Source organism: Orcinus orca, chromosome 9 (assembly GCF_937001465.1).
Source record: "Orcinus orca chromosome 9, mOrcOrc1.1, whole genome shotgun sequence".
NCBI classification, from domain to species: domain Eukaryota; kingdom Metazoa; phylum Chordata; class Mammalia; order Artiodactyla; family Delphinidae; genus Orcinus; species Orcinus orca.
Window position 1 is genome coordinate 17,291,422 of NC_064567.1, and position 19,020 is coordinate 17,310,441.

General features: G+C 37.1%; 1 protein-coding gene across 3 annotated transcripts in view; it reads right to left on the reverse strand.

Annotated features, from left to right (window-relative positions):
* Positions 1-2,859: 2,859 nt before the first annotated feature.
* The window catches only part of NUP205 (nucleoporin 205), an 81,092-nt gene continuing 64,931 nt past the window's right edge, over positions 2,860-19,020 (reverse strand). The window contains exons 36-43 of one of the 3 annotated variants that reach the window (XM_004272168.3): positions 17,231-17,307; positions 15,083-15,211; positions 14,735-14,861; positions 7,097-7,263; positions 5,043-5,166; positions 4,444-4,572; positions 3,782-3,855; positions 2,860-3,213 (exon numbers count right to left, since the gene is read on the reverse strand). In XM_004272168.3, the coding sequence (XP_004272216.1) occupies positions 3,061-3,213; positions 3,782-3,855; positions 4,444-4,572; positions 5,043-5,166; positions 7,097-7,263; positions 14,735-14,861; positions 15,083-15,211; positions 17,231-17,307 (980 nt within the window). In that variant the 3' untranslated portion in view covers positions 2,860-3,060. Of the gene's footprint in view, positions 3,214-3,781; positions 3,856-4,443; positions 4,573-5,042; positions 5,167-7,096; positions 7,264-14,734; positions 14,862-15,082; positions 15,212-17,230; positions 17,308-19,020 lie in introns of those variants that run through there. The other 2 variants (XM_033432387.2, XR_004484549.2) reach the window with 2 other exon arrangements.

Below are 19,020 nucleotides of genomic sequence, written 5' to 3' on the forward strand. Positions count from 1 at the left end.
TTACATTCCCCATATTTCTTTCTTTAGAAAGATCTACAGCAAATATAATTAATTTTAAGATTTGATAAAATTAGCTGTATGAAATGATAGAGTGAACAGAACACCCAGATGGGCGTTCATTACCTTGACTATATTATTTGTATGATTGAAACAGTATGCAATTTAATAAAAATATTTAATTGGAATGAATGATAAAAGCTATGGTTGAAAGATTTTTTAGAAACAAGATATTCATGGTCTCAGCGTATCAAGCCACAGATTACTCATTGCAATGGGAAACAGAGAACCTTTACAATAGAGATGGTTTGTCAAATACTACCATAACCAAATGGTCAAACAATATAATGGGACAAACTGATACGTACCTCCTGATATGACACGCCGAGGCATATCACCTGAATAATTGCAGTATTCTTGCCAAAAATGTTTAACCTGAATCTAATAAAGAAAAACCAAATACCCTTTTCAAAACAGCTAAAAAAAGTCAATGTTGTAAAAGACCCTCTCCTCCCCCAAAAGACAGAGGAACTGTTTCAGAATGAAGGAAGCTAAAGAGATAATTAAATGTAACGTGTGATAATTAAATCCTGGGTTTAAAAAAAAGTTCTAAAAGTACATTTTCGGGGCAACTGAGACAATGTGAATATGGACTAAACATTAGAAAATATTGTTGGGAATTCCCTGGTGGTCCAGTGGTTAGGACCCTCGCTCTCACTGCCAAAGGCCCAGGTTCAATCCCCGGTCAGGGAACTAAGATCCCACAAGCTGTGAGATACAGCTAAAAAAATTTAAAAAGGTAAACATCTTTAAGTGTGATAATTGTATTGTGGTTAGGAAGGAAATATCCTTGTTCTTACCTGCTGAAATATTTAGTGATAAAGTGTCGTGATGTCTATGACCTACTTTTAAATAGTTAAGGAAGCAAACCAGTATATATACATATTAAAAAAAGAGATAAAGCAAATGTGCAAAATATTGATAACTGATGAAGCTACGTGAAAGGTATATGGGTTCATTACTTTTCTTTCAACTTTTATGAAGATTCAAAGTTTGTCAAAATAAGTTGTGAAAACAAGAGACAAATACTTAGAAAAGACTAGATTGTGTATGACTGCTTTTATAAATAGCTCAGCTAAAGCTCAGACAGCTATATTTAAACATCACTAATTTATCAAAACTAAAACACTAATAACTAGGAAGAAGGTACTCACCTTTTTTTTTTTTTTCACCTCTTTTTGATTTTCTGATTCCACCAAACTAATTAACTCAGTAAAAACAACATATTAAGATCCTATATTTATTATTGTTGAGGAATAGATGAATCTACCTTTAAATGCTAAAACATTTTTAAACAAGCCATCTAAAATCTCTTTCAATCTCCTTTGCTTTGCTGAAGAGCACATGCTGCATCCAACAGCCTCTCTCCACGCCTCAGGAAACAGTGCCGAGTCAGGCGGCGCGTGCCTTGAGTGCTAGCCTCTCCCCATTGTATTTATTACACAAACAGCATTTCTGGTCAGTCTTTTAAAAGTAGCATACGTGCAGCTGCAATCGTTCCTTCTTCTCCCTCCCACACACTTCTCCACTGCCCTAACTTTTGACCCCCACTCTGCTGTAATTTTGGAAGAAATGATGGGAAAACAAAATAAAGAAGCTTAGTAAATCCCAAATCTTAACTAATTCCAAATTAGCTAATATCTCTGTCCTGCAGAAGGCTTCACACTTCAGAAGTTTATAAGATGCTTTGAATCTGTGCCCCAGGCTCTTTTTGATTATTTCTGCGTTCATGCCTGTGTTCCACATGATAAAGTTTACCATATGCCTCACCAGTGGAGCAACAGCCAGTATTACTATATCTTGGACCAGTTAATTATTCATTCACATCCCTCTAAGAATGCTATTTATTAACAGGATGCTTTCCAGCTAAGGCTTGATATTTATAAGCGGTAGGCAATAGATTAATTTCAAAATACAATAACAATGACAAAGCCTTTTATAAATGCTTAAAAAGCCATGGAAATTTTATTATAAGATTAAGGGTAAAAACCCCATAACACCATAGAACTAAGTGTTAATTTTCTGCCACTACCTTAGAGTCAAGACTCTTTCCCCTCTCAGCAGTCTCTTCTATATATCAGGCTGAAATAATTTTTGGCTGGAAACAGGAAAACGGACTTTCAGATGAGGTAGTCACATGCACATAAATACTATCGGGCAAATTGGGTAAATTATTTTTTATTTATTTATTTATTATTTATTTATTATTCTTATTCTTTTTTATTGGGTAAATTCTTTTTCTCTAACTGCAGCCATCCTATTAACTATATGAGAAATACAGGCAGATGATTTATTTGAAAAGTTCCACAAATATTTTAAGGAACAAATGCAAGTGATTATTTTATCATTTACATGCAGAAAAGAAAAAATAATTTTAGTAAAAAGATGGCTTGACTTTAAAGAGCATTATCATAAAAAGTGTAATGTAGGGCTTCCCTGGTGACGCAGTGGTTGAGAGTCCGTCTGCCGATGCAGGGGACACGGGTTCGTGCCCCGGTCCGGGAGGATCCCACATGCCGCGGAGCGGCTGGTCCCGTGAGCCATGGCCACTGAGCCTGTGCGTCCGGAGCCTGTGCTCCGCAACGGGAGAGGCCACAACAGTGAGAGGCCCGCGTACCGCAAAAAAGAAAAGTGTAATGTAGCTACAAAGAGAGAAAAAATTAGAATTTTCAGACCATGGCTTTAATTTAGCATTCCGAATAATACCCCTGGGGGAAAACCATCACTGTGGAAGGATTATTTGTTGAATTCCTGATAATATTGACCATATTCTAGATAAAATTTCAAGAGACTGACCACATATTTGTTTTTTTAAAGAAGTATTTATTTATTTATTTTTTACTAGTGAGGACGAAACCAGGCAAAGAAGTTTACAGAAAAGAAGTCCATATATAAAGAAAGAAATAGCAAAATATCTTTTGGTCATAATTTAGAAAGAAACTATAAAAAGGAGACAGTTTTCCCCAATTCCTCTCTTCCTCAGAAGAGCATAAGCACGGGCTCTCAGTTCCGTGATATCCTCAGCAAGCCTCGGATACGTCTGACAAGAGCTTGTATGAAACTATAGCGAGATCGAACTTTTGAATACAATCCTTCAATGTCCAGAAGTTTCTTTTGTAGTGATTCTCCAAAAGCACTGATGGCATCAGCCTGAAGCTACAGGTAACGCAGGTGACATTTCATTATTAAGTAGTCTCAAATATTTCTTTTATTCTATGTCTTCCTATTTTAAATACCTTTGAATTTTTGTAATGTGGTCCTTTCCCATGTGCCAAATTAACTCAACATTCACATTTTCCACCCTAGAATTTACTGGTATGATACTAATGTTTTTCCTTCTTTCCCTTGTTGTATAAATGCGTAAAACTTAAAATTTGCTTTAAATAGCAATAACTATCTATATACGGAGTTTCCAAATCATGATGCTTACCCTTACTGAACTCTTACTATGTTCTAGGCACTACCCTACGAGTCTTACACATGAAACCTCATTTAATTCTGACAAAATGCTTAGAGGTTGAATTATCATTCCCATTTCTGAGCTGAGGAAATGGAGGCTCAGAAGCTAAGTAAATTGTTCTGAGTCACGTACCTAATAGGTGGCTATGCTAGAATTCAAACCAGGTCTTTGGATGTAAACTTGAAAACTATTATCTTACTAATATACCAGGCTTTCCCTTTTTACTTTCAAAAAAAAAAAAAGAGTATGAGAATAGAACGTTACCTGGTCTATATCATGTTGGCTCACTATAGTCAGCCCACTTCTAAAATCCAGATTGCTTTCCGAAGCGAAGGAATCTAGAGATAAAGACACAGTCAAACCAGCTCTGCAGGTGTGTGTCTACTACACAATGGAAGAACCCGATGACAATGAACCACAGCACCATGAAAAGCATGGGTCTAGACTGAGAACTCTATTTCAGCTTTCAGTAAATGGAAGCCCCTAGGAAGCATTTCACTGTTCTAGGCCAGGGTTCTCAAGCTTTCCTTCTGTTTCTTGCCACCTAAGGGATCCAATACATGCTCATCAGTCACAGAAGGGCCCTCGAGCAACAAGAATCATGGCCTAGGCTGACCCATTTCCATTCTTCTGGAAAATTATTTGTGACCAGAGGACTCTGGACCTGGGTCAGCCATTAACTGCAAGAAGCTGAGAAGCAGCTGAAGGCAGCCTCTACAATGCTCTGTCCAATTTCCCATGGACAGAAGGGAAAATACAAAACATAGCTAGCTATGCCTAGTAACTAAGTAGCTCTTGATTACCTAGTCCACCCTGTTACTGTTCAGTAACCTGAACAGTAAAAAGCAGATTAAATGTAACTAGTTTTTTAAGGTGCTAAAATCTATAGGCATTTATGGTTCACTAATTTTCAGAATAAAGTTTACCTTGTAGCCTTCTGCTTTTAAATAAGGTCCTGGAGGCAAATAAGGAGTCTTGAGAATCCGTGGGTGTGCAATGTAACAAGTAGTACTCCAGATGGCGCCAGAGAATAAACAGGCAGGTCTCTGTGATAACTACAGAGGAGAGCTCAGATTAAAGGAAAACAATCTCATCACATGATTTTGCAAAACAGTTTCTGAGCACGAGGGAAAAGAAGAGACTGCACCATTCAGTGATGTACCACAGCCTCAGTCTAATAAACTGGACGTAAGGTCTCTCCAGAAAGCAGCAAGATGTGCTGAGAGGAAGGAGGTGGAAACTGTGGGATGCTGGGCCAGCATAGCCTTCAGTGTCCTTGTCTCCTGTCCGGACAGAAAGTGTCTGTGTATATTATGAGGATTACTAGTTACTCTAAAAGGTAAGAAAAATATTTTCAATTTAGAAATATATCACACATTTAACTAGAAAAAAACTAACAGTAATTATGTCCCTTTCCATGTGATTTTGATACCCAAGTAATGTGAAAATAAGTACACAGTTCCCACATTTGAAAATTCTCTTAAAGGTCACCCTTCAAGCCCCACTATGATCTCATTAAGGATACAAGAACAAAGGGAAAGCAGTTTAGCTCGATTGTTGATCAGCTTCACCAAACGGCGTCTTGCTAGAACATATTTCTGGGTAGTGGAGATTTTATCAACACCAGCAGGCATCACAGACTGACACAACTAAGAAAAAAAACAAACACAGTATTAAGAATGACATATATTGTAACAAAAATTTAATGAAAATCTATACACTATAAGTAGTCACTTGTGATACGTACTGTGAAAAACATTCAAATAAATTTAAACATCCTTGCCGACAAGAGTTAATTATCTAATTAGGAAGCTAGTAATTTTAAAAAACGAGAGCCAAAGAAGCAGTTGAATTCACAAATGAACGTTCATCTGCTGCTTTCTGAAAGTCCAGTCCCTGAAACAGACATTTCCAATCTGCTGAGGGGCCAACCAATCCTGAATTTCTTGTCAAATTAAAACAAAACAAAACAGTGGGATTTCCAAGCAGTAAGTGTCACAATGCCGTGTGGAGAATTTCTATAACAGCTGTCAGGTATCTTCTGAAGAAAATGTGAATTAGACTTGCAGAGCATAATAAATATATGATCATCAACCAGAACCTCCCCTGATCCCTTCTCCATCTGGCATACTTGCAAGCACAGTGGGTCAATTTAACGTGCAGACACTGGGTTTGGCAGCAGGTGTTCTACAGTGGGACTGGTGGAGTGCCACATGCTTTACCGTGATGCTGCAGCCCCTCCTGTGTGTACTAGCATCACCCATAAGCTGTGCACGATGGGGAAGGACTGCCGGGTGTAAACCACACAATTTCAGGGGTTACCTGAACCCAGTCAATAACACCTGCCTCAACCTGTACTTGCTAGCTGTGTGGCTTTGGATAAGTTAGTCTGTCTTTCAGTGCCTCAGCTTCCTCATCTGAGAAATGGGAGACACAACAATATCTGCCTAAGGTATTCAGGTAGAATATGTAGCTCATGGCTTGGCACATCATAAACTCTCAATAAATGTCCCCTAGAATTATAAGAATGGTAAAAGAGAGTAGGCTCTGACTACTCTTAAGAGTGACATGGTGTTTTTCAGAAAACCTGGTGTGAACCAGGAATGGCAAAATGGCTCAACATGCAGGCTGCCACAAAAGACACGAAGCTTCAGCACTGGCCAAGGGAAGCCTTATAGCTCAGCTGTGCCACATGGAAAGAAAGAGCAGGCCCAGTAACTCAGCATCTTTAGTTACAATAAGTGCCAGGGTATGATTCTGGATCATTGAGAAAAGGCAGTCAAGTCTGATACGCCATCTCATTTGTCTGAAAAATTCACTTAACAGATACTGAAAATGCTGAAGGAACAGAGACATCTTGCCTAAGGAGTCACTTCTAACTGAAAAAGCATCTGCACCTAAGTTTCTCAGCACAGATTTTTAGAGTATAAATTACCAAACTCTTTATGCAAAGGCCAGCTACCGAAATTTCTACTGAATAGCAGGTGGTTTTCTTGAACAGGTACAACTTCCTGTCACTCAGTCAAGAGTTTCTATGCTCATGAGGTGTGCTCCTTAGGTGAGGAGCTCTTCTTCAAGCCACACAGAGCTCTGAGTCATTGTAATTCCTTTCATCTCACTGCACGCATCATCTTTACCTACAAGTCTGACATCAGACCCCTGGTCCTTATCAGTAAAAACAATGGCTTCTCAAAAGTCTCCATCGCTTGGGACCTCCCTGGTGGTCCAGTGGTAAAGAATCTGCCTTACAATGCAGGGGGCGCAGGTTCCATCCCTGGTCAGGAAACTAGGATCCCACACGCCGCGGGGCAGCTGAGCCTGCACGCCAAAACTGCTGAGCTCGTGCGCCTCAACTGGGGAGCCTGCATGCCGCAAACTGCAGAGCCCAGGCGCTCTGGAGCCCACGAGCCACAACTAGAGAGAGAAGGCCTACACGCCACAATGAGAGAGGCCCGCACACCACAACAAAGAGCCCGAGTGCTGCAACTAAGACCCGACGCAGCCAAAAATAAATAAAATAAATAATAAAATAACTCTTAAAAAAATAAAATTATCTACCGCTCATTATAAGATTTATACCTCTTTTATCTCATCTGGGGGAAGTTGCTCCACGTTCTGTAGCTTGTTGACACTCCGTCGATGACTGTCATAATAGCTGAAGAAATCATTAGCGCTCTGTTTCAGCAGGTAGACAATAATGCCCAAACCAGGTAGGCGCCAGTATGGAACCACTGGAGCTTGGGTATCTAATAGAGTTGATAAAAAACAATGTTCTACTTATAGCCATCTTATATGAATCTCAAATGACCTGTTTTTTTTAAAAAAAGGAAAGCCCAGGAATTTAAGGGCATGTAAACTATTATTAAAACCAATCCAAGACTACTTTTAAATACCACTGACAGTTCAAAGGAGTGGTTAGGAGCTACTGTAATGAGGTAGGTACATAAGGCTGGAGCCTTGAGACAATAAGGAGAGCTGGCTGATGGACACTGAGACAGCTTACCCTTTACTGGGTGAAGACCTCTTTGAGAACTCTATAGAAGTTATAAACCTTTACACCTGTCTCTCCACCACCCCCCACCCCGTGCACACAAATACAGTTTACAGTTTCCTGACCCCAGGTGAATAACTCCTGCCTCGCCCTGCGGCTCTACTTATATGGACTCATTTCCAGTCTGCATCTTTCTGGTTGCTGAGTTCCCAGATCAGAGTTATTCTTCCAAAGAGACAAGGAGAACGCTAACAAATAGTTAAAAAATAGATAATTAAATTTAAAGTTTAGTAAGTCTTCTACCACAATAACTCCATTTGGATAGCAAAACAAAATGATCTGCCTTTTACTTGACGACTTTCTGATGAAGGTATAAAAGAAAAACGTGATGTTGGAAAAGCTGTTTGTAGAGGAAAGAAAAACAAGGCGAGCAATAATGTTCCTATTCTATTGATAGAGATGGTTTGTGTGGTGCAAGTAAAGCAATTTCCTCTTGTGACTGAGGGATTTCTTTGAGAAACACCTTGGTAATTTCAGGTTTAATTTGGAGATAATCTTTGTTTAATGGCCCCAACTGCCATGAACACTGAAGGAGAGATCTACATTTGCTTCCTTCACTGCCACCCCCTTGAACTTTGCTCCAAAGTCCAATCTCATAGACCTTCATGTGGAGGGGAAAAGAGAAAAGAGTCCCTTGTCAGTGGATTCTGCCACCAAAAAAATATCCTATACTCATCGGATTTGCCAATTCTCCTTCACCAGTCTCAGTGAAGATATGACAATCTTTATGATACAGGTCATCACAGAGAGCCTTCTTCTAGTGAAATTAGGTACGCCAGTCCCCAGACAACATTTGTGTGACCTCAACTTGGTAGGAAGCTATCCATAAATATGATGGTCTAATGCTGAGAGTATTCCAAATCACTTCAGGAGTTCTTATATACTAACTTGCTTAAGCCTAGGAAATATTAGAGCATTCAGAGGCACCAGACTTAGACATCAGATGAGGATGGCCCATGAGATATCTAACTACAGAAACAGATTCTGCAGAAAAGACCATGAAGTCAAAGAAGTGGAAGTGCTACAGAAAAGGGTCCCTTGATCACAAGTAATAGTAAATATACTAGAGGATAACAATAATACAAGAGCAATAATAAGAATAATAATAGCTAACACTGATGTCATGCCAAGCACCAGGCACTGTTCTAAAGCACTTTACACATATTAACACATTTAATCCTTACAATAATTCACCGGAGGGAGCTTGTTATTACTTCCACTTTATAGACAAGGAAACTGAGGCACAAAGAGATAAGTCATTTTTCTTAAGTCACTTGTAGCACTGGGATTTAAATCCAGGCAGTTCATCATCAGTCCGTGCTCTTAACCACTAGGTTAAACTATCTCTCTATAACTAAATATTCTAGAACCTACCAGATACCTACCCATTCATATGTCTAGAATTGGCAGAGAAGAATATGCTTATTAACCCTTAAAAAAGTCTGAAGAAAAATAAAGACCAATTTATAAGGTTTCATAAAGTTCATCTTTAAGTATTAAAGATCAAAAAACAACATGGTATGCAAAAGATTGGCTCAAAATGATAAGAAACTAATGAAATTTTAATAATTATTAGTGATATTAATGTTTTGAAGAATAAATGACAAAATTACTATTTTGTTTAAAAAATCTTATGCTCAGGTTAAATTTGTTTTAAAAAGTTAGATTCAGGGCTTCCCTAGTGGTGCAAGTGGTTGAGAGTCCGCCTGCCGATGCAGGGGACACGGGTTCATGCCCCGGTCCGGGAGGATCCCACATGCCGCAGAGCGGCTGGGCAAGAGAGCCATGGCCGCTGAGCCTGCGCGTCCGGAGCCTGTGCTCCGCAGCGGGAGAGGCCACAGCAGTGAGAGGCCCGCGTACCACAAAAAAAAAAAAAAAAAAAAGTTAGATTCAAAGGGGAAGAAAAGGATTACCCTCTTGAGGCAGTTAGAGGTCTACATCAAGCTACAGACCTACAGGGATTAGTAAACAGATTCATGCTCATTTACAAACTCCCAGACAGAAAGGGGACACAGCAGGTTAAATGTCACTGCTATGTGGTAGGAAAACCACTCTTCTGAATGAAAAGGGGTCTCTGAGTAGGATTCCCAGTCATTCCATGCCCCTCCAAGTGAAGAAGACCTCCTTTTTCCTATCTGCTGAGCCACCTGAACTAGCACTTTTCCCACATGCCGGTGAGGCTGCACCTTTGTAGTCTAGTGATCTTCCTGGCAGCGAACTTTTTGAATATAGGAGAAAGCTAGAACTATGTAGAATTAATTTGCTTAACTAAGTCAAAGAAATTGTTTTATATATCCAGTTTGAATGATTTAAGCACTTTACTCCATAAAATATTACTATAAATCTTTATAGTTACCTCCTCAATTTATTTAAGACATACTCTCACCCAAGGCTACTCCAAATGAATCACTGAATGACAGGTATTTTTAAGTAAAGGTATCTTACTACGTTTTAAGAACTTCTGTTTCCAAATATGTCAAACTAAGACCATACCAGACAACAGCCCACTCCCCGCTCATGGCAGAAAATAAAAAACCTAGACATAACACAAAAAATAACTACCTAAAGTTACCAAAGTAAACAGAAGCAGACAGATGCTGGTAGGGAGTGCAGGCGCACTGGGAAGAGGGCAGATGGAACCAGTACAACTCTAAGCTCGCAGCTCATGGCCTTCGGCCTGGGGCTAAGTACACCCAGCAGTAGCACAAGCAACACAATGCAGAAGCAGGAGTGCTGATGGAAAAAGCATAGTCATTAACGCCTGACAAACCAAAAAAACAGCAGCTGAGAAGCCTGGAAACCATGACCAGTGAAGAAAGTTTTAGGGGAATCCCAGGAGAGTAGAGAGGGGATCCCTATAGCTACCCACATCACTAACTGACCCCTGAACCATGCACATAACACACTCAAAACATCTCAGCTAAAGGCAAAAGACATAAACTGACGCAGCACCTGTCACCCAAGAAGCAGTGTTCACAGGTCAAAACAGCCAAGGTAATTAAGCCAAAACAAAAGAAAAACACCATACAGGGAAAAAATAATGGAATCTAGAACCTTCAAACCTTTGTAATGTTCAGTATACAATTTTAAATACCCAACATATAAACAACTAAGAAAATGGAACACATTCTCAAGAGACAAGAAAACCAAGCAAGTCTAATCCCTGATAAACCAGATGTTGGTAACTAATGAATGAGCATTTTAAAGTAGCTATTATAACTGAGGGAAAACAAACAATGAAAACATAGTTAATCTCAGTAGAGAAAATAAAAATGAGATAAGAGAATCAAACAAAAATTCTAAAACTGAAAAATACAATTTCTGAAATAAAAATATTCACTGGATATATTTTGCCAAATAGAGCTTATTGAGGAAAGAATAAGTGAACTTGAAGATAAAGCAACTGAAGTGGTCAAAAAGCACAAACTTCCAGTTTTAAGATAAATAAGCACTAGGGATGTAATGTACCATGCAATAAATATAATTCACACTGCTCTATGTCATGCATAAAAGTTGTTAGGAGAGTAAATCCTAAGGGCCCTCATCACAAGGAAAAAAATATTTCCCCTTTTATTTTGTGTCTATATGAGATGATGGATGTTCACTAAACTTATTGTGATAACCATTTCATGATGCATGTAAGTCAGATCATTATGCTGTACACCTTAAACTTATACAGTGCTGTATGTCAATTATATCTCAATAAAACTGGAAGAAAAAAATTCCAGTCTTCCATTATCTGTAAATATAGTTGCTAACGTAAAATTTACATATTCATGATACCAAGATATAAACAAAAAATTACAAGGAGGAATAGTTGCAAAAAATAAATGATCTGCCCATTACATTTACCTTCAGGGCCTTGAAATCATGCTAACATACATAAACTGTAATGCAACTTTACATGAGATAGTAAATCAAATAATAAAAAAGTATAGCAGGGGCTTCCCTGGTGGCGCAGTGGTTGAGAGTCTGCCTGCCGATGCAGGGGACACGGGTTCGTGCCCCGGTCTGGGAAGATCCCACATGCCGCGGAGCGGCTGGGCCCGTGAGCCATGGCCGCTGAGCCTGCGCATACGGAGCCTGTGCTCCACAACGGGAGAGGCTACAACAGTGGGAGGCCCGCGTACCGCAAAAAAAAGTATAGCAAATGTTCTCATCCTATTTCTTATAAATAAAGAGCATTACAAAAAAAACCCATAGTATCAGACCATCTAATATATGTTTGAAGAGAATGGGGCTGAAAATATTTGAAGAAAAAAAGAGTCAAAATTTCCCCAAAATTGATAAAACAAAGAAATGTATAGATAAAAAATTCTCAACAACACTAAACGGAATAAAAACAAAGATGCCCACACCAAGGCACGTTAACAGTCAAACTGTTTAAAGAGGAAGAGCACATCTCAAGTGCAGCAACAGAAAAACAACACTTTACATATAGAGGAACAATATTCCCATCAATGACTGACTTCTCATTATAAATCATGGAAGACAAAAGAAAGTGAAACCATATCTTTAAAGTACAGAAAGCACAAAACTACCAGCTCAGAATTCTATATCCAGCAGAATTATCCTGCAAGAATGAAGGCAAAATCAAGACATTTTCAATAAAAGAAAGTTAAGAGAATTCATCACTAACGGACCCATACTTATGTAAGAAATTTTTCGGCCTGAAGGGAAATGACACCACGTGGAAACTCTGATCATTGAGAAAGAATAAGGAGCATCAAATGTGTTTAATATCTAAATAAATGCAAAAGACTTTTTTTCTTTTTTACCCTTTTGTTCTTTACTTATAAAGCATTAAATTGTTTGAAATAAAAATTATTGTCTAAGGGAATTTATAGTGTATGTAGATGTAATACAGGTAACAATTATAACATAAAAGAAGGGGGGAATGTGGGCCTATACAGTTGTAAGAGTTGTAAATTTTGAATGAAGTGGTACTATATTAACAATAAATAGGCTGTGAAAAACGATGGCAATTCCTAAAAAAAAAAAATACAAAGAAGTGTAGGTAAAAACCCAATGGTAAAATTAAAATCAAATTCTATAAAACAGACTTTTTTTTAAAGCAGGTAAGGAAAAACAAAAAAACAGAGAAAGGAGGTAGAAAGCAATTAATAAGTAGAAAACAATTAAATGATAGACCCAAGTCCAACCATATCAATAATTATATTAAATATTAAAGGACTAAACACACCACTAAAAGCAGAGATAGTCAAAATGGATTAAAGAAAAAAGACTCAACTCTCTGCTGTGTACAAGAGATGCACTTTAAACAGAAAAACATGGATAGGATGAAAATAAATGGACAGAAAGAAATAAACCATGTAAACCATAAGCATAAGATATTTTGAAAAAGAAGAACAAAGATAGAGGATTTAAACCACCTGATTTCAAGACTTACTGTTGATATAAAGCTATTGAAGAATAAATATATAAAGACATTGTGTATAAAGTATATAAAGACAGTGTGGTATTAAGAGAAAGAACAGACATACAGATTAATGGAACAGAATCGAGAGTCCAAAAATAAACCCAAATTTATGTGGTCAACTGATTTTTGAGAAAAGGTACCAAAGTAATCCAAACAGAAAAAGATAATGTTTTCAACAAATAGTACTAAAACTGGACACAGGCTCATCACTAGTCATCAAGGAAATGCAAATTAAAATCACAGTGAGATATCACAACACAACCACTAGAATGGCTGACAAACCAAGCATTGGCAAGCATGTGGATCAGCTAGAACTCTTATACATGGCTGGTAGGAATAAAAAATGACTGTACTTTGTAAAACAGAATGGCAGTATCTTATTTAGTTAAACATACCACAGAAGCCAGCAATTGCATTCTTAGGCATCTAATCAAAAGATATGAAAACATTATGTCCACATAAAGATTTATATCCAAATATTCATAGTGGCATTATTCACAATAGCTAAAAATCTGGAAATAACCCAAATGTCTATCAACTAGTGAAGAGATATATTATGGTATATTTTTAATATGGAATACCAGCCAGAAATAAAAAGGAACAAAATAGTAATACACACATGGATGGATTTCAAAAACACTGAGCTAAATGAAAGAAGTCGAAACACAAAAAACACTACATATTGTATGATTCCATTTATATAAAATTCTGGAAAAGGCAAAATAATAGAGACCTTGACCAGGGGTCAAAGGAAACAATCACATGCAAAGGGACAAGAAGAAACTTTTAAGGATGAGGGAATTATTCTATATTTTGGTTGTGGTAGTGGTTACACACTGCATAAAATTACAAAAAGCACTCAAACTGTACACCTAAGATGGGTATATTTTGTTGTATGTAAATAAAAAACCTCAATAAAAAAATATTTCTTAATCCCACTTGCTAGGACATTTTATAATGGAGTTAGACAAACAAGAGTTCTTGGCATAACATATTTTTTCATAATATTATTCTATTAAATAGATACTTTACGTGATTAAGCAATTTTCAGAGAAAATAAGATCCTGAAGACGATGAAAATGTGACAAAATGATTCACAGAAATCTCAAACAAAAGGTTTCTTGAGATCATCACCAGTCCATCACAATACAACCACCAAGATCCAAACGGGCTTTGGCTTTTGAATGTCCCATGGGACAAAAGCTTTAACCAATCCATAATCCGGCCTCATATTCCTAATCTTCCCTACTGGGTCACTAGGGAATCATAGGCTACATCAGTTTACTAACTATCGAAATTTTACTTTGCTATGTTACAGAAATTTGGAGCTAAATACAAAACCTAACTGAAACACTAAATTCAGCTTAACATGATTTAACATACAAACTATTTTCATACTTTTCACCTGGCTAGTTTACTCTCCAATCCTAGAGCCTTTTGGGTCTCACACGCTACATAAAACTATACTCTCCCCACACGGCTCTTCCAGATTCATCCTCAGAAAATCTTAAATTTCTCTATTCTTTCCAGTTCTCCAGCTGTATCCACAGGTCTGACAAGAGTACCTCCTCATCACTCCTTCTTAAAGAAGTCGTTTTAAAAATTTCCCATTCATTACTCGTGGTTAAAAAAAAAAAAATTGCATCATACTGGGGCCAACTAGAGCTTGTCATAATCCTGGCAACTTAATTCCTCAAATACAGAAAGAAAGAACTAGCTAGCTCACCTTGCCGGGGCCCATCTCTATTAATGGTTTCTGACAGGCTAGGGGTGAAGAGACACACAGCATGCTGAAAGGTAGGGGAACTCTGTAACATGAGTGACTGGCAATATTCCATGACATTGGCACAAATCTACAAAGGAAGAACAAGCAGTAACAAAAATATTAGCTCCCCAAATGCCTCATATCATGGAAATCCAGATTTGAAGGAGAACAAAGTTATAGATCAGTTTGTAAAATTACAACAAAGTTACAAATCAATTTGTAAAATTACCCACATCTATTATTTTTCTCAAATATCTCCAAAAACATAAAAAGCTTAAAGAATAGCTACACAACTCTCACTCCTCTTACCTGCTGCATAGCCAGTTCGATCTCATCTTTCTTGCTCACTCTATCCCCCTCCACATTATCATCTTGAAATTTAAACTGACGCAGTCTGTCGGAGCCACCAAAGCGACTTAGTAGTCCTAAGCACTGGCGCTAAGGAAAGAAAAGATACTTCCTTGTTCATATCTAGTTGTATATGTTTAAAGTTAGTGACCTATCTTTCTTGAGGGAGAAAAAAAAGAAAAACTCAGTGGGGAATAAAATCACTCTTTAAAGCATCTAATTTCTTACTTCCAACTGACTCAACTAAAGTTAGCAATATTAAAATTTACCTTTCTGCAAATGTATTTACTTGGCAGACAACTCATTAAAAGAATATTAATTCTTCTAGCAGTTAACCCCGACTAAAATCTAAGTGCTTGCCAAAGATTTTTTGTATCACACCAAATAATTCCTTAGTAGATTCCCATTAAATAAATACTAATCAATAAACAATGAGAAACAAAATGAGATGGCAAACAGAAGCAGATTCGTGATAATTTTGTCTACTAAGGCTCAAATTTAAAGGCTCTAACTCCTGTGGCTGCTTCTGGGGACTTCAAAAAGGAGTTGGGAACACAGAAGAAACCTTGGCAGATAAATCGCAAAGCTCATTTGTTTGAAATGTTGGTAATTTTCACCTGAGAATATAATTGTTCCTAAGGTTCTCAGTGGGAAAGGACAAGCTTTGCAAAATTGGCAGTATGTCCAGAATCAGAGATGTGGGTTCCAATTACAGGTACATGACTTTTTGCTATATGTCCTGGGACAAGTTACTTAACTTCCTCAAGCCTCTGTGTTCATATTTCTAGAGTGATAATAGCAATTCCTACCTTATAAGATTATTGTTAGGATTACCTGAGACATTGAATTGTATTTAAAGTGCTTAGTACAGTGTTTTGCACATAGTAAGTGCACAATAAAAACACGTTTAAAACACTGGTATTACACATACACACATTCACCCCTACATATATACATCCATATATATTATATAATATCTAACTTAAACTGATGTTAGTTTAAATAATAAGTACGGATAAGGCAAAACATACTAAGGAGATTATAATGTAAATTTAATTTGTCAAAATACTCTTTTTAAATCTTAAAACTGGCTGTTTGCTATTCTTACAGACAAAAACAGATGCACTATCACATTTCCAGAGGCTACCTTATGAAAGATTCATCAAAAATATTTTTTTCTCCCCACCAATGAAAAAAGTTAGAAGGCTTAAAAAAACAAAACAAAACAGAGTATTTTGGCTTGGTTAGAGAGAGTACAAGCCTTTCTGGAGTGCTATTTGACAATGACTCAAAATGTACTACTTGTATACCCATGCACCCATTGATAACAATTATGCTGATGGCAGCATTTTTCTTTTGGAAACTTGAAAAACAGCTCATGAAAAGAGGACTGTTTAAGAAAATTACTGTATCAAAAATAATGGAATATAAATATAATTCTTCTGCAGCCAAAAAAAAGTGAAGGTGCTCAAATCAAAGCAGGCCAGGAGGCTCCCAGAAAGACTGCGATAAAATATCTAATTGATAAGCTATCTACTCTGTTTGAACATATTGAAAAGAGATTACATAACTGGAGGAGAGTTCGGGAATAAATTAGAAATAAGTACATAAAACCAAGCAAATAAAAAAAAGAAACAATTACTTACTCTAGGAAAAACAATGTTGTATAGAAAAGTAAAATATGGTCCATCCATGGCTTATTCATAAATGACATTTCATAGTAATAATAATATAACACTAAATATTAATCTAATCGAAATTATGATATGATTAGAGTTGGGGGTGGGGACACGTTACAAGAGAGGTACATATTGTATGACAGAAGAACAGGAGTAAAGAGATCTAAATTCTCATCCTTCTCGATGGAAGGTCAACAGATGACTCTTAAAATTGGAAAATCAAGTAGTAGTAACATAAGCATATTATTTAGAGATATGAAAGAATCAATTAAAACCATTGCTGGGTTTACCCAAATTCAGGGAGCAGAATGGGGAGGATCAGTGAGAGGACTGTTGTATTTTGTTACAAGTCTTATAGCTGCTCTTTAAAGAAGTAAAAAAAATTTTTTTAATTTAAAAAATAAAAAAGAAATAAGAAAGAATCAGTTACCTGGAATCTTCCAATATGTCCCTGTAGCTCCATTAGAGATCCTTCATTAACATCAACATCAAGTTCACTTAGTATACCTATAAAATTTGGAATGCTTTTAAATGTAGTGTTATAATCAAAAAATTAAAAACATTAAAAAACCAGGAATGGTAGTTTTACTATTTTATATTTATATATGTATACATATATATATTTATATATGTATAAATATATATTTTTATATATATATGCATAAATAGACACAGACTCTGCCATGAAGGAGGTTTGAGAAATACGACTTTACAAAGATTGTGTACCACCACACAATATGTTAAGTGTACCACATCACACATTCAGTCATATGCAAGCTAAATCTAGACTGAATCAGTAATTCAAAAAGGCACTTCAAAGTTTTTGAGAAAAATCGACCTTTTATTTATAAACATAAAAGTTAAAATTTTCTAAACTCAGCAGTAAATTACTTTCTCATGTAACAGTTCAGAATATAAAACACTAAAAATGAAATGCATTTTTTTTCTTTTATCTCGTCTATGTATTGTACCATTTGATTTTTTTTCTTTTCCCTTAGGTAAAGTACAGTTTACACATACACAAAAAAGTTGCCATTCAATTTCTCAGTTTGGACCCATTACGAAATCCCTAAAGCTGATCAACCTTTTATAGTACCATGGACTCCTTTTATTTCTATTGAGCCCTCCAAGCAAACCCATGGGTCATTCTCTCCACTGGTTTATTTCTTTGTTCTATGACTGTAGCCATGAGGAGAACCCAGCTGATCCTGTCCCAGCCACCCTAACTATCCATGTGTTTTCACAATCCCTTTAATCCATTTCTTACTTCCAAGCATACACTCCATAGCACATAACCTGGAACCTTATCCTTTGCTCCTTATAATGACAAGCCTTCCTCCTTTTAGATTTCTCAGCCCATCAACCTCTACACAAACCTACAGAAAATACTCATATCACTTGCCACATGCTGGCTTGTTACCTCACCTGCGCCTCACTGCTCCACTAGCTCCTTTCCCTTTCCCACCTCCACCTCCACGGGGAGTAGGTTCCCAGAATCACTTTATTTAATTACTTTCTAAAATTTACCCTACCGCAGAGGATTTTTCTGCACTATCTAAAAATGTGTTCAGGTCTCCCTTGTACTCCAAAACAAAACAAAACCAAGTAAAACCCTGATTAATATCAAATTCTTGAAATATTTTTTTCTCCATTTGTTGCTTGTGATTCTCATGCCCTCCTTTTCCATCTTAACCCCTTGAAAGCTGGAGTTTGCACTTAACACTACCGTGGAACTTTGGCTTTTTCCTGTTTGTCCTTAACCTTTCTGATCTCTGCAACCTGTGTTGCTGTTCCCCAGTTCTTTCATTCCTCCTGCACATCAACTGCTGCCTCTATTTTAAAAAACTAGCAATTCTCAGATTCTTTTTTCTTTTGGCAGCACCGAGTGGCATGCGGAGCTTCCCCAATCAAGGATCGAACCCGTGTCCCCTGCAGTGAAAGCACAGTCTTAACCACTGGACCACCAGGGAAGTCCAATTCTCAGATTCTTAAGACCTTTCTGCTACATGCCACCTGAGTGCTGTGGACCATATATATCATCCTCAACTCCAAAACACTTTACAGAATATCTGTGGGTCACAGATAAAAAATTAACCTGATGATAAGTAGTTGAGGAGGTACAACATATCTGGTACTGGGCTAAGCATTTAAGACAAAACCATATAGTAAAATTACAGGATAATACAAAACCATAAGTAATCAAGGGCTGAACTGGGCAGA